The sequence below is a fragment of the Mycotypha africana genome (genome assembly GCF_025528875.1).
Source record: "Mycotypha africana strain NRRL 2978 chromosome Unknown BDF20scaffold_4, whole genome shotgun sequence".
Classification (NCBI taxonomy): domain Eukaryota; kingdom Fungi; phylum Mucoromycota; class Mucoromycetes; order Mucorales; family Mycotyphaceae; genus Mycotypha; species Mycotypha africana.
The window spans coordinates 719,449-734,953 of NW_026515728.1; the positions used below are offsets into that span (position 1 = coordinate 719,449).

Below are 15,505 nucleotides of genomic sequence, written 5' to 3' on the forward strand. Positions count from 1 at the left end.
AATATAAAAACTTGATTACAGTTATATCTTTAATAAAATGCATGTTATAAAATGCTTAAAAATGACACAGGAAAGGCTGATACGGAACCTTTAACGTCTTTTCCAAGGTTTACAGCACAATATGATTTGGTTGTAAAAACGTTTTGTACGGCTTTAGTGTAATTTTTGCAGTTTTTCAACAAAATGAAGAGCAGAGATATTAGATAGACAGTTTGAAAGTATCCACAGATTCCATGCAGGGTAAAGAAACTGTTGGTATAGCAATATCGCAAGTGCACTTCCTTTAAAGTGGACTCCATGTTCCAACAAGCGCTCGATTTTCTTAACGCGTGCTGCTTTGATCACGGATATTAGCTGTGCTACATTATTCCAATTGTTGCGATAGTATTACTTCTTACTGGTTAGTAATTATGATGGCTAACTTATCATACCAATGCAGCCATCAAACAAAGTTACAGTTCATCGGCTACTCGTGTCAACTGTCATTTCTCCAGTTAGAAACGTAGGAGCTAAGATAGTAAGTAAACGTGGGACTTCCAGTAGAAAGCTTGGCACTGATCTATTTACTTTTGCAGAAAATCACAATAATCGACGCAAGCTACTAATAAACGGCAAACAGCTTCTGGGATTCATCTTCAAAATTCCAAATAAACATATGATATACCTTATCAATACGCTTGGAGCAAAAACGGAAAATAAGCGTATGAACAATACTAAAAGAATCAACTTTTGTAGACTAGCCAAACGAGAAGATCTTGTAACTATTCGTATGAAGAAATTGAATTTTCTCAGTACGCAGATGAACTTTACCTTGCTTTTTTCCATTATAGTGTTGTGCCAAACTTCAACAATGAAGGCTGTAGAGCATGAACGCGATATGCTTCGTCACTTTTACAAGATGACTAGGCCACTGTCAAAACGCTGGGTTCAAGGAATGAATATCCCAACGATTTAAGATCCAGCTTTCTCGTTGTATAGCGGCACATCCAAGTAAAATGTATGCACAACTGTTTGCTTAACCTCAGAATTGGATTCATCAACTACGACAGCGATACAAAGCTGCATAGGCTATGCAGACGATGAATAATTTATTCGCTTGTTAAGGAATCCGCCGGTGGGGCTATTATTTATGACAATTAAAATACATACTACTACCAACTCAATAAAAATTATTGCAAAATATTGAGAAATTAAAGCGCTTCAAAAAATCTTGGAGAAATACAAAGATAACAGTCCAAAATTTGCTTGAAACACTCTATACTATCATAAGATGCTTAATGTACGTTAATATCTCTCTAAACTGGCTTCTTTGCCCTTCCAATAAAAGGAGCCTCCAAGTCTTAATGAGAAAATCCCGAACATTCCCTATAGTGAGATCGTTTTATCAAAAGCAGCCATACAATTGAAGGGATTTTCAACGGATATAAAATCGCTTAAATGAAGTACATTACAGCTATCCGGTTATCTACAAAGCTTCATTTTGAAGAGCCACCAAGCACGATAATCCCAAAAAGATTTCGACTTTTCTTCCACAACCTACTTCTTATATTCATATTAGTTGAAAACCTCCTTTATCTATAAAACTACGCCCTTAAAAGTGTATGATAATTCAAAATTTTTGTATTTGAAGAATAAAAATCTTTCAATCATTAATGCTTGGACTTACAAAATGCCAAGGTTCCTTAAACACAATCGAAAGGCGGATTGAACTCAGCGTTCTACATTATTCCTAGTACTTGATCTATATGGACAGGAATTGGTTCAAATGGAGCACTCAATCCTGCTCTAAGGTTATAAAAGAAATGCTATGTTGAAAAAAGCCTACTACAAGCACCTATAAGCTAATGGAATGCACAACGAGTACAGCTGATGTAGCAAGGATTATGAAGACGCCTCTCTCAGCCGTTTGAGTTTGAAAACAGATGTAAGAGGGACACACTTTCGATTTTTGTTGGCATTTTACTTTATCTCGACTTTATTGTTTCCTTACAATAGTACCATCCAACTTATTATCTTCTCTACATACACCTCAAACGAAATACATTGAAAAATGTGGAAAAGAAAAGGAAAAGGAGACAAGCTCGTGCTTTTGACCTTGTACTTCTTGACATTTTTCAATTTTATATCAACAGATGAACATAACCACATGGTAAACTTGCTTGAATCTCGGTAGAACCGTTCCTAGCTATACGAGATGTGTTCGAATCCTGACAGTTACATGGGACAAAAATAGTATGCAGAGAATGAGGAAGTGGTTGTTTGGATGAACACAGTTGGGCCGCTACATAACAGACAAGAAACATATCCATATTTTCAGCTACCTTTCTGCCAAGGACCACATATATTGCAGCATCACCACGAAACGTTAGGTGAAGCTCTCAAAGGAATGGACCTCGAGAGTTCGGGCATACCTATCAAATTCTTAGGTAATAGTTGAAAAGCAAAAGAAAAAAAGTCAACGTCTAAATGTTGATTGTTAAGTGCATTATCTTCTTAGAAACGCAAAATCACGCAACTTATTGTACAAAAACACTCAACGCCGAAGATATCGATGTATTGAGATATGCTATAGATAATCAATATTGGTATACCATGTTTATTGGTAACTGAACGAGTTGTTGTGAAAATGACAAGTTATTAAGCATCCAAAATCCAACTAACGTCAATAATTGATATCGTAATGTTTGCTCCACAGATGATCTCCCAGTGAGTGGTATTGTTGGGAAAAGCGAAGATGATAATGAAAATAGTAATGAAAGCATAACAGAGGAAGAGCAGGCAAAAGACCCTCACTTCAAACCCATTTACGTATATACCCACAAGAGCTTTACATTCGAATATAACAAAAATCAGGTAGAGAAAAAAGACAAAGTTTGATTTCGACCATGTGCCAGAAAGTATCTTTCAGGCTAATACATTCTATTTAGATCATTTCTGTTAGCTTACAGCATGCTGACCCTGTTGAGTTAGTCTACAATCAAAGATCTCTCGATTTGACTTTTACTTATTCCGTGGACTGGAATCCTACCGATACAGCTTTCGAGGATAGATTTGATAAACTTTTAGAGGCAGACTTTTTTGAGCATAAAGTAAAAGGAATGACTATCATCTTATACTAATGAGAGAGCTGTAGACTGACGATTTCGGTGATTATTTTTTTAGGTGCATTGGTTATCAATTTTCAGTTCTTTTATGATGGTTCTCTTTTTAACTGGTCTTGTATCTGTTATTCTTTTGAGAACTGTCAAACGCGATTTTACCAGATATGATCGCGAAGAAGGACTTGATTTTGTAATAATTGTAACAAAGATTTGCCCTTACTTTTCTTAAAGTTAACATTTTCTTTTTCTCCCTCTATGTAATTGATAATGTAGGACCGCGACTTAGGTGATGAGTATGGTTGGAAACAGGTTCATGGTGACGTCTTCCGTCAGCCTCCTCACTTGATGCTCTTATCAGCTCTAATGGGAACAGGATCTCAGCTTGTCATTCTTGCCATTGTTATTATTCTATATACCATCTTGGGCGATCTCTACGTTGAACGAGCCACTATTCTGACAGCAACTATTTTCATTTATGCTGTGACTTCCGTTGTGGCAGGTTACACTAGCTCCCGCTACTATGCAAAATATGGAGGTAAAGATTGGATCAAGACGGCCATTATGACGGCTGGGCTATGGCCTGGTGCAGTAGCCATCATCGGCGGCTTTATCAATACACTTGCTATCTACTATTCTAGCTCTCGTGCTATTTCCTTCCTAAATTTACTATCGATGATTGCTCTTTGGCTGTTTATCTGTGTCCCTTTGACTTTGCTAGGTACTCTCATAGGACGTAATTGGAAAAAGCCAAGTGGCAGTGGTGGTAGCAGTGGTGGTAGTAACAACCAGGCTGCAGTCGACTTTCCTTGTCGTGTCAATCCTATCCCTCGCCCTATTCCTGAAAAGATGTGGTACGCTGAGCCACTGGTCATTGTTGCTTTGGGTGGTATCTTGCCTTTCGGATCCATCTTTATTGAAATTTATTTCATCTTTACTTCTTTCTGGACATACAAGATTTACTACGTGTATGGTTTTATGTTTTTAGTGTTCAGCATTTTATTGATTGTATGCGCATGTGTAGCTATTGTCAGCACCTACTTCTTGCTAAATTCGGAGGATCACAGATGGTAGGAAATGGACTGGTACCATAGTATGAATGCTGATGAGAATATTCACCTTCTTTAATTTATTCACCAACAGGCACTGGGTTAGTTTTATGACATGTGCTTCAACTGCTGCATATATTTATCTCTATTCTATATATTATTATGTGGCGAAAACAAAGTAAGTCGCCCAATCCCTACAAATCTGTCCTGATTTCTATTAACTTGTTTGTAATTATGGTTAGAATGACAGGCATGTTTCAGACTAGCTTTTACTTTGGATATACTGCGCTTTTGTCTTTTGGCATGTTTTGTATGCTAGGTAAAAAAAAAAAAGTTGTAAAAAGATTCTTGCCCAGAATCCCTATAATAACTTTCTCTGTTTAATTTCATACAGGCTATGTTGGACACACAGCAGCAACGAAATTTGTTCGCAAGATTTATCAGAACGTTAAGATTGATTAAATAAGAATTCCATTAATAATAGTTTGTATATTATTAAAGTACCTCTTTCCCAATGGAATAATAGCGAGAATCTTACAGCAATAGCAAATTTGAAGAATAAAGCAATAAATTTGATTCAACCTCATTTCAGGAAAATATTTTAACGGAGGTTTGCTTCCTGCCGTTTCCCCTTTTTATTTTTCAGCCGTTTCCATGTAAGAGTTAGAACTACTGTGTCAACTTCTTTATCAACGCTGTATAATTGTAAGTAAATTTATAGCATTGTCTTTATGAAAGATGTTGCTATCTTAACTCCATTCGGCACTTTTCTATCTATTTTATCAAATGTTTCCTTCGATACTACTTCAGAGTACTGATGTAAAAGATCCACTTCCTATCAATAAACAACAGGTGAGAAAGTCTATACTTATTTCTTTTCTGTGGTACATTTTCTACTGGAACACGTACTTTGTACAATGCTTTTCTTAAATTTTCGTTCCTTGTGATTACCAGCACCTGTGCCTCTAAATCTCGCTCCATAGACCGTTGGCCAAAATTAGGCGATCCGATCATTGTCGCATAAGGTAGTTCATCATTGCTGGTGTTTTTGCTGTTCAGAAATACCCATAGACCTTTGGCATGATATGTCCACCCCGGTCTTCTATATTCCTCTATTGTTATATCCTCTTCCCTTCCCATGCGTTTGATATGTCGGTAGAATTGACGTTCAATATGCGTATAGGCAGGTGGCAAAAATCGCGACACACCTTTAGAGTTAAAGAATCCGTTAGCTTCTGGTGCAGCGGTTAAGAATCGAAATTTTGCTTTGGTTCTTAAGATGAAAGATTTATATTTCTCTGTAAAGTTAAAATAGCCTGATGTGAGATGAATAGTCCAGGGGTATGGTTGTTCATTGGCAATGTTGAGTAGTTCTAGTGTGAGACGCTCATCTTGTCGGATATGAAAGGGGCCCATTTGAATGACGGGCAGAATTGCAGTATCGTATTGTGCATCACTATTGCCATTGTTTGAAGAATTACTGTGATAGTGTTTAATGAAATCTTGAAGTCGTTGGTGTACTTGCCATTTATATTTTGGGCTCTCTTTGATAGGATCGAAGGTATCGTTTGCCAAATTCAATACATAAGGCAATTGTGTTTGCGATTGTTGTCGATGCTCGGATTCGATAGTGTTATCATCATTTGTTGCTGGCAGTAACTCATAAGTGGAATTAGAGATCAAATTAAGTAAGTTATAATAGTAGTCTGTGAGTTCGGATTGTTTGTGAAATAACATGTATCTGTCTTGTCGGTTAGTAAAGTAATCTGAACTCAAGTTTGCTCTAAAAGATACATTTCTTCATTAGCTAACTACCATGAAGAGAGTAGTTTTTCTGCCTTCCTACTATCATTTACTTTACCCACTCAACATAATTGAATTATCAACACCGTATAGTTTCAAGTGCATCAGGCCGATACTCTCATTAAACCTTTGTGGCAAGGTACGCTTTAAAAGCCCTGTCAAATCAGGAGTATGGTACATTGAGACTCTCATTCGACCTGGATAATCTCTAATCAATGGTAATAGCAAAGTTGCTGAGCTCTGCCCACCCTTTGTCATTCGGGTTCCTCTTAAACAATCGATCAAAATATGTACATTCAATTCTGGGTTTTTCGCCAAGGCTTTTCGAATTGTGTCCACCTATAATAAAACGACTCTTATAAGAGCACGCTTTTTATCGTTTAGATGACGGTTACAAGTATATGATTTACCAAATCTTGTTCATTTTGTCCAATATATAAGGCTGCAATAAATACACGTTCCTTTGCTGATAATATATTCGACTATTGTACATCGCCCAAAAAAGTTAATTCTCTTCTTATTTTCCTCGCAGAACTCGTCAAAAGTGATTTATACTTTGAGTTGTGAATAGAAAACACAAGGTTGGTATAGTGGTTTTATGTCTTCCCCTCTTGCATAAAATGTGGGTGCAAATTGTTGAAGTGGTTTAAATACGTGTGTTGGCTCAGCATTAAAAAGTGAAGAATGACCAATAGCCGCCGTACGATGACTGGACGTGAATGCTGTTGTTGAAAAAAAAGAACGAACTGTGGAAGTTTTACAAATTGATTTCAGCATGTGTAATGGTGAAGTATAACGGTAGACTCGCTAAAAATGGGCGAAATAATTTAAAGTGGAAACAAGGGGTTCACCAGCCTCTTTAAGTTCAGTAACGGGGACGGGAATGGTCACAGATATGTGATCCAGCAATCAAAACTCCAGCCACTTTGTGGTGAGGCTTCTTGCCAATTTGTCTAAGTCTTTACAATGAATCTCAGCAGCTAGGAAGTCATTTGAACCATATATACATTATATGGCTGCTTCCACATTGTCATCAATGTTCCGTATCGTTAAGTTATGTATACGTTATTCCATTTCCTTTCTTGCATAAGAAAATAGTGTACTAATTCTATTTTTTAATTCGCTTGTCTTCACGTTAAGTTATCAATATTAGACTACTGGCTGGTATAAATTACTTCGATATAATGCGCGCGGACTTGAAGTATACATACACATATCATTTGTTCCATCAACGGCACTTTTCTCCATTTACATTACCAATTCGATATCTCCCATACAAACGATAAGGTCATCATTGTGACAATTGCTGAACAAATGTGAACTGTCTGCTGAAGGCTTCAAGTACCTGTTTTTAACATTCAAGGCTTTCTGTCCGGACAGAAACTGCTGCGTTGTAAACTTTAATTGACGACCTTCATTCAAATGTACTTCGTGTTCGTGCGTGAAAAGCCCACTGGCATCATTATCGGCTTCTCTGCGGAGGATAAAAGATACAATAGAATCAGATCCTTGTTTTGCTTTATAATTAGAACGAAGAACGATCTTATAGAAATCATTGGGCTCCATGCAGTCATTATGTTTTGGATCCTCATAATCGATCAGTTTATTTCCTGCAAGGCTAAAGGGCGATTCGTTACTTAGTGTATTTATACAGTGCCCCTGAAGTAATCCATTTGGGTAGAAGCACAAAATCGCCATTCCTTTGAATGTCGTGGTTGGCTTTTTTGTTGATGTTGCCATAATTTAAAAACGTAATGATCAGAAAAAAAAAGGAAATACAGTTAAAAATGCATGAAAGAAGAGGAGATTGAATATGATGGAATAAATAATTAAATTGTAATGTTTTTTGTTTTTGGAAAAAAAAAAGCATTGCTATCTTCTTCTACTACTGTTCGTACTGGCTGTTGTTGATATGTTGCCTGCTGATGTTATCGCGTCATTCATGGCTTTCATATCCGCATCAATATCGTCTTCATCCCTATTTGATAAAGCGTTCAACAGATGATGAGGAATTTCTTTCAGGCGTAAGAACTCACAAACAAAAAAAAGAGTGGAGTTAAGGATATAGCAACTTCAATAGTTTGGCAAATGGTCCTATTAATGCAGGTTATTATTATTATAAAAAGGATATGATCTTGTTTCTTCCTTCCACCTTGGTGTATAGGTGAACCATTTGATGTTGATGAAGAATAAAATGGATGGTGTTGATCTAATATATCGCCTCTTCGTCGTAGCATACGCTTTCTATTTCTTGTTTGATGTGCTGACATGCCTGCTGACTCACCTTCGCCATGTTTCTCCTCTTTTAACTTTTTACGCTTCTCATTCACTAAAGTAAACATGGCATTTTGTAAATCTTGTCTTTCTCTCATACACTCTTCATGGACTTTCTTCGAAGTCAGTTCGAACTCATGATCTACACAAGAAATTTGATAGACCATCATTAACTTTGCGTCGTTGATCGTCTTTTGCCTTTGTTGTTCCAAATCTGCCAAACATTCAGTATAAAATTGATGTCTCCCTATATCATTAAAAGTTGAGCAATAAGTAGAGAAGTTAAATTAGTCTTTAAGAGAAAAACTCAATGGCGTGAGTCAACGTGAGGCCTACCGTCTTCAACTGCCAGTAATTCGTCCTGCAAATCTTTTAATTTCTCTTCGTATAAACTGGAATTGAAAAATTGTTTTTGGTCAGTCCCAAAAAATAAAATAAAAATATAACGAACACAAAGACACCACTCACGCAACGCAACGCAATGCAACGCAACGCAAAGAAATAGGAATACAACACTTACTCTTCTTTAGTGTCTAGAAATTCCTGGTTGATAGTTTTCAAACGCTCATCTATTTCACGTTTCTTTCTCTGTTTGGGATTGTCTTTATACGATGGAAATTAAGTAATCTGAAAATGACATCCCCACATTTTATTGTTCTTCACGAAATACCTTCTACCATTGGCCATTCAGGTTTTGAATAGTAGTCATATTCTTTATATTGAGGCTGTTGATGCTTTGCCTGTTGTTTTGGTGTTCGCGCTGTGTTAGAAGTATGGTTGTAAGTAGTAGCAGTGTTATGTTTATTCATGTAGGACGGTGCATATGAATACGAAGAATTTGTGGTAGTGGCAGCAGGTGGTGGTGGTGGTGGCGGAGGGGGAGGATTTGCGGCTTTCGCTGTAGTAGCTGAAGCTGACAAGAATGCGTAAAAACCTGTTTCTAGACTTCTTTGTTGTTGAGCGATAGACGGTAATGGAGTAGGTATATGAGATGTTGAACTAATTGGCGGCAACGTGAATCGTTCTGGTGATTCCGCTCTTCTAGTGATTACTGGATTTTTTTCAGGTGTATTAGGAGGATAGTACATTATAATATTGCTAGTATTACTAGTTGAATCAGATGAAAACGGAGAGGCACTGTTTATTCAGTGACATAAAGGATGAAAAGGATATTGCATTATGTCTGTACTCAATTTATTAGGAAGTTTTGCGTGAATCAAATTCAAAACAGTTCAATGAGACGTCACGACTCACAATTAATTTCATGCAGTTGTTTTCGTTATTGATACTCTCTTCGATTTCAAAGTATCTAAAAGACAACACTAAATTTAATGCGTTGGTTAATTAGGAATAGTGCCTGTTCATGACTGTATTCATCCTGTTTTAATAAAGTGGATAACTATGATATATTCTATTGCAGATGATTTTTTCAATAAACTAAAAAATGCGCATATAGCATGATGCAAGGTACACCTTATCTACAGTATTTGAAGCGACCTTGTCTTTACTCTGTATTTTGGCTGAACATATCAACTAGCAAGTTCTTGTATTGTTTTTGCCATGTATCGTTTCTATACTCTTCAATTACATTATTACGAATCTCATTCAACTTTTCGGGATTTTTTACAAAAAGTTCCTAGAGAGAAGAAAATCAATATATGATAGCTTCAAACAACATCGGTACACGTCTTACCATGAATTGCTCATATAAATCATGGCTGTTTTGGAAAACAAGGCCATTTTTGCCATCATGCACTAATTCATTCAAACTACCAAACCATAAAAGAAACATAAGTATTACTTGATTCATTCCAAGATCACAATCTATCATATTTTTTACCATGGGAACGAAATGGCACAAACAGGTAAACCACAGCCAAACATGTCAACAACCTTCATCGGTAAGTCCATACCGCTTGTACTTGTATGTAAGGAAAGACCTAGATCAGCGCTACCTAACAACAAAGGATAATCTCTTGCCTCTAACCAAGCAGTGATAATTCTAGTCTTTTTCAAGTTCATCTTTTTTATCTTTGCTTCATAAAGCTTCTTCAATGGCCCATTTCCTGTGATGACAAATAACAATCGAGGATCTGATGGTTTAGCAGCTTCCTCATAAAGTTCGATAGCTTTTAGCAGTATGGAGAAATCTTCGTCTTCTGTCCAACTGGTGGATGAAACAATGAGCTTTGGTCTGTCTTCTCTCCACTTTAAGTAGCCCTTCTCATCTGCGTCAGTGAGCAGTGTACCCAACTCGCGGTCATTATATTCTCCTAAAAATGTATCTCCTTCAATTGTTTCTTTCCTGACAATGTCCTCGATCATTTTTAATGACTGAGTGAACTTCTGATGAACTTCTTGAATAGTCAATCGTTTAAAGTCGGATTGAGGTTTATCACGAACGGTAATTATTTTGCCTTCAACTTTCCATTTATCTTCCAACTCTCGATGCATGGCGTCTGTCACTGTTAGATGAGCAAAAGCAGTATGTCCAAATTTCTTCTCGTACCACAGGGCAAATTTGACCATGGGATGATTCAAATTGTTACCGACCTTCATGTTCAAAATAGAATAGCCAAAATTGTGCCAGTCAATGATAAACCATGCTTTACGCATTTTACCAACAAATTGGCCAACTACTAATGTAGGTATAGAGGGAGGATTCTGATATTGACATACACGAGATGATAGATATTCAGTACCGTAAAAGGAGCATTGCATAGTAAATTTGTTCTTTTTCATACCTGAACAATGATGAAATCTGGACTTTGAGAAACGCACCCCATGACCCAAAACAATTGGATACATAAAAAGATAGCTTTGAATGGAGCCCATAACATATAACAAACTTTTGGTAATCCTTCAGGAATAGACCAAGCTTGTCTTATAGGACGAACGCGAATAAAACGGTTCATACGGATGCTTGCTCCCAAGTCAGATTCTAACATACAATAAAGATATTGAAAGGTATTTTTCTTTTAGTATTCACTATTGAAAAGAGAGTGCATTAACTGTGATGGTCCGTGCGTGTTTGGTTAGGCTTGTTTTACCTGAATAACCTATCAGATCTACTTGGCAATTTGAATTGGCTAATGCAGTGGCATGGTACCTCATGCGCGGTGAGCGTCCTATATCACCGAGCACTACCACTTGCACTATTAACTTTCTTCGTAAGCCTGTATTTCCCGTTTTATCAAAAACGTACATCCCGAGCAGTCGACCGCAGATGACATAAAAGCAGAGGACCGCCATTAAAGCACCTGTCAATGTAAAGTAACCCTTGGGCTGCTCTTGAACCGCCATTTCAGGTGACATAGTGTCCATAGTGCAAATTGTAACGTGAACAAGTAAAAGTGTATGATGTGCTGAAAATTGAAAGGAAAGCTCTGTTAAAAAAGTTGAACGTTTATTTTTTGCTTTTACACAGCAGCTGGTAATGGCAATTGTACGACTTCCCAGGTTGATCACAAACCTATTACTGCTGCTGTCCCGATTTTCAGACCCCCCAATGATGTTCTAAATGGAAAAATATACTTTTTCGCTTAAGATTCGGACTTTCATAATGTTTGTTCCTGACGAACAGAGTAAAAAAGCAACATACAGTAACTTTTTAGATTATGCTAGTTGTCAGTTTGAGATGAATTATTAGGAATCTGAGTTTTTTATGGCACAATAAAAACGGAGGGGTGACGAGAAAACAGGAGCAATAACCAGCGCGTCTACTTACTCAGTGTAATATCTTAAGCATACTATAGTTACCAAAAGTTTGTAGAGGGTAGAGACAAGTCACTATCTGTACATAGCAATTCTTTTTCTAACTTTGGTGAATGTTGGTAAGAGCCACCACTTATTGAATCGTCGTGATGATGCCAGTGAACCATTTTTTTGTTGTAACAAAAAAGAAGAACGCGATACGTAACAGAACACACACGACTTTAAAACACGGTGTTCTTTTCCTTTTTGCCCTATTTTCTTTCCGGTAAAGATGAAATGGCAAACAGTGCCTCTCAGCTCAAAACGGTCATATAAAGGCCTCACAACTACATACAGAGGGCTCTATCAAGAAAATATCAACGTTGCTCCATTTACACACACAATAATAACAATGGCATACAATGATCCTTCTAGTTTTTCTTTGTCTAAGCCAGTGGTGTCAAAGAAGGTGCAAAAAGAGGCTCCCTAAGAATTCAAAGCTGTAAATAAGTCACCGACAACGGTCATATGTCCACCCTGTAAGTAAACCGCACATGCCAGGCTACAAGCAATTTGTGTCCGGATACCTGCTTGCAACGAAGTTGGAAATATGCTTCATCGATGAATATCTGACTAGTAGCATATGTAATAGATGTAAGCATCGGTTTCTGAAGATTGTAACAACAGCAACGTTAAAGCGAAGAGTACATGCTATATTGCAGTATAAAGACTGTAATACAACTTAGAATCGTGACATTAATGCTGCCAAAAACATCTTTGCTGCGGTTCTCAAACAAGACTAATTCTATCCACATTTATAGATTATATCACTCTTTCAAACATCCTTACAGTGAGTTGTAAGGTATATACATAAAGTATAACCAAAGGGTGAATGACAATTTAATATTTCTTCTCATAAATTTACTCGATTCCAAAGTTGCTTAATAGTATTTCGAAGGCGTGCCAAATTTTACTTACGATCAGGAGAGCTCATCCATTACTGTACCCATTGTATTCAAGTGTACACTGGTCCGGTGGTCATTAGTACCATGGGTTTCATCAACTGCCAATTATAGTTCGTACTTTCGCGTTCTTTCATATACGTTTCTCTTCTGTCCTCTGCTGATATAACTTCCTTCTTCATCTCTTTCATCTTCGTGACATAGCCGCTGTATTGCCGATCTACCTCTTCGTATTGCTTTTCGGCGCTCCTCTTCCTTCATCTGTCCTCTACCTTTGATATTAGTAAACTTCCAATAAACTTGCTCGTTTCTAATGTTTTCTATCGGTCATCTAACAACCCAACGCTTCTACAATATAGGATATGCCTACTTTAAGGACTATCCGAAGCTAAAAGTGATACCTCGTTTGCTTGCACAAGGTTCTATACTGATCACTTCTATCCAGCATCATATAATTGACGCTAGGGTCTCTCCTGCGTTGGCTGTTGCCTTACATCAGGTTTCAAACTGGCCAACTGCTTCTTACGGCTCCTCATGGTTACCTGATCTGTCTCACTGGTGTGTACCTATTGGTTCCCAGAAAAAACGAATAACCGTACTAAAACTATCGCTTGGTATGCTACGTTCTATTGGCACCCGGACTTTTCCGTTTTTAATGACCCCCCCACGGATCCCTCAGGTGCTTCCTCTATGGTATCGTCCTCTGACTCGTTGGAAACGGTTATGGTCCCTCTCGATCCCTAATGGAGGTCTAACTCCATGGTAGCGATTATGACAGCATAATATCATCGGCTGCAGAGCTTGGCTATTTTCCGTCAAATCTACTCTCGTAGATTCCCCCCCCCCTCTTTGTCGTCATTGCACTGACACCCCTGGAATGCCTTTTTCGTTGAATGTCCACCAAAATGGCAGCTCTGGATCACGGCACTGCAGAAAAAAGACCTTTTATCTGTTGCATCCACGCCTGCCGCAATTTGGCACATATTATTAACACTATGTTCACAGTCAACTGACTCTGTCCTGCCTGAAAAGACGATTGTCCAGTTTACCTTCATTTTTTTCAGTATCTGGAAGTATGAATGGCGTTGCCATTTTGATACCTCCTCTTGGACAGCGGTCAGCGCCGTTTATCTTAATGAAATCCGGTGCCGTCCAACCAATACTGACTAGTGATGTACTATCTAACATTTCATTGTAGTAGTTTGGTCTCCTCCTCCATATCTCTTCCAATAGCTCACATATAACCTTTTCCTATATTTGATAGTCACCATTTCCCAATAGATTACACGAAATTAAAACCAAAAAAAGAGCTGTAACTCACTTTTTAATTTATATTATGCAATTTCATTAACCCTCTGCATGTATCCTAAGCGCATGTAGAAAAATTATAAACTACTTTCCTAAGGCCTTCGTTTGGTTTTTGTTTTGGTTTTTTACAGAGATATAATATATACTAAGTGATACTTCAGAATTTCATATCTGATTTTGGTGTAGATATTATACGACTTGTCACGAGAAAACAGTTGGTAGAAACAAATTGTCATTACACATATGCCTCGTTTGCCTCCATTTACAAGCAACTATATCCTGATTTCTTGTTGAGGTCAAACCTATCACAGAAACGTTTTGTACGGTGCAGCTAAATAAAACTTTGCTTGCTTCAGTTGGCAATAGTTAGTGTCATCACATTCATACGTCTTTCTTCATATCAAAAGTCTAAGCATGGGGAATGAAAAAGAGCACTCGGCAGTTCAATCCAGTTGATTGGATTTACCGTTCTTCAGCATGGGAGTACATAGGATTATCTAAACTATCCTCAAAACTATCTCGATTTCTCATATAGATTTTACCAATCATAAGATAACATTGCCAACAATGAGTATCACTTCCAGGTTTTAGTATGGTCGTGAGACATTTGGTTAACAATTAATCTTTTTACCTCCCCCTGAATTCAGTTCATAAAGTTCGTGGCTCGAATGAAGTATTCTCTCTGAAAAACCATACATATCTTCTAGATAGAAAATCCTGCTATTGGCGGATAAAGAAGATATCAAATTCCAGCTTTTCCCTTCATTCATACTGTAATGACTTGTAAAAACTGTGCCATTTGTTTACTTCATAAGGTTTAACTTTTTTTTTGGTTTTTTCTTTTTGGTCTTTTATATTGAAATAACAATAACATCAGCCATCGAGAGTAAAGAACCAAAAGTTTGAGTACCAGTGCCTTCACTTCTAAAGGGCCTAGCCATGGTATTTTCACCAGCTGCAAGAAAATTGACGGTAGATCTACTTTCCGTCATCCCAGATAAAGAACTTCGATCTTTTATCTCCGCCGACGTTATGCTGCATACCAAAGTAGCTATCATCCAGTAGGTTCCTTTGGAGGCGTTGTCCTCAATGGTCTGACGACTAGACGTCTTTTCAACAAAAAATTTCTCTCCAAGTTTGCACGAGGAAATAACCAAGTGTTGTACATGATTTCTGCTGAAACTCTATGAATAGCTGTATATGTAGCTGAGCAAAGGAGGGAACACACGCGATAAAAGAATTATTTTCTCAAGTATAATCAAATCAGATGAAGCTACCTCAATAGTGGTAGAGATAAAGTTATTCAAAGTTTGTTTTA

At 37.4% G+C, this 15,505-nt stretch overlaps 6 protein-coding genes across 6 annotated transcripts; 2 read left to right on the forward strand and 4 right to left on the reverse strand.

Moving 5' to 3' along the window:
* The first annotated feature begins 129 nt into the window (after positions 1–129).
* On the forward strand, positions 130–1,130 carry BDF20DRAFT_863672 (uncharacterized protein). Its single transcript, XM_053080693.1, has one exon. The coding sequence runs from the start codon at positions 434–436 to the stop codon at positions 953–955; it is 522 nt and encodes a 173-aa protein (XP_052937097.1). The 5' UTR covers positions 130–433; the 3' UTR covers positions 956–1,130.
* Positions 1,131–1,601: 471 nt separating this feature from the next.
* Positions 1,602–4,609, forward strand: BDF20DRAFT_936952 (uncharacterized protein; the record flags this gene model as incomplete). Its single annotated transcript, XM_053084765.1, has 10 exons — positions 1,602–2,149; positions 2,234–2,426; positions 2,498–2,602; positions 2,696–2,853; positions 2,928–3,089; positions 3,163–3,291; positions 3,375–4,168; positions 4,242–4,325; positions 4,390–4,466; positions 4,542–4,609. The coding sequence occupies exons 1-10, from the start codon at positions 2,051–2,053 to the stop codon at positions 4,607–4,609; spliced, it is 1,869 nt and encodes a 622-aa protein (XP_052937098.1). The 5' UTR covers positions 1,602–2,050.
* Positions 4,610–4,862: 253 nt separating this feature from the next.
* BDF20DRAFT_818683 (uncharacterized protein) lies at positions 4,863–6,727 on the reverse strand (the record flags this gene model as incomplete). The annotated part of the gene is made up of 6 exons (XM_053077398.1): positions 4,863–4,982; positions 5,057–5,627; positions 5,808–5,930; positions 6,009–6,289; positions 6,361–6,432; positions 6,506–6,727. The coding sequence occupies 6 exons, from the start codon at positions 6,725–6,727 to the stop codon at positions 4,863–4,865; spliced, it is 1,389 nt and encodes a 462-aa protein (XP_052937099.1).
* Positions 6,728–7,198: 471 nt separating this feature from the next.
* BDF20DRAFT_817977 (uncharacterized protein) lies at positions 7,199–7,690 on the reverse strand (the record flags this gene model as incomplete). Its single annotated transcript, XM_053077305.1, has 1 exon — positions 7,199–7,690. One exon carries the CDS (start codon positions 7,688–7,690, stop codon positions 7,199–7,201), a length of 492 nt encoding a protein of 163 aa, XP_052937100.1.
* Positions 7,691–8,006: 316 nt separating this feature from the next.
* On the reverse strand, positions 8,007–9,312 carry BDF20DRAFT_834546 (Sds3-like-domain-containing protein; the record flags this gene model as incomplete). Its single annotated transcript, XM_053078748.1, has 5 exons — positions 8,007–8,044; positions 8,235–8,471; positions 8,561–8,616; positions 8,745–8,826; positions 8,895–9,312. 5 exons carry the CDS (start codon positions 9,310–9,312, stop codon positions 8,007–8,009), a joined length of 831 nt encoding a protein of 276 aa, XP_052937101.1.
* A 748-nt stretch (positions 9,313–10,060) lies between these two features.
* On the reverse strand, positions 10,061–11,064 carry BDF20DRAFT_817371 (uncharacterized protein; the record flags this gene model as incomplete). Its single annotated transcript, XM_053077248.1, has 2 exons — positions 10,061–10,888; positions 10,969–11,064. 2 exons carry the CDS (start codon positions 11,062–11,064, stop codon positions 10,061–10,063), a joined length of 924 nt encoding a protein of 307 aa, XP_052937102.1.
* Between the last annotated feature and the right edge of the window lie 4,441 nt (positions 11,065–15,505).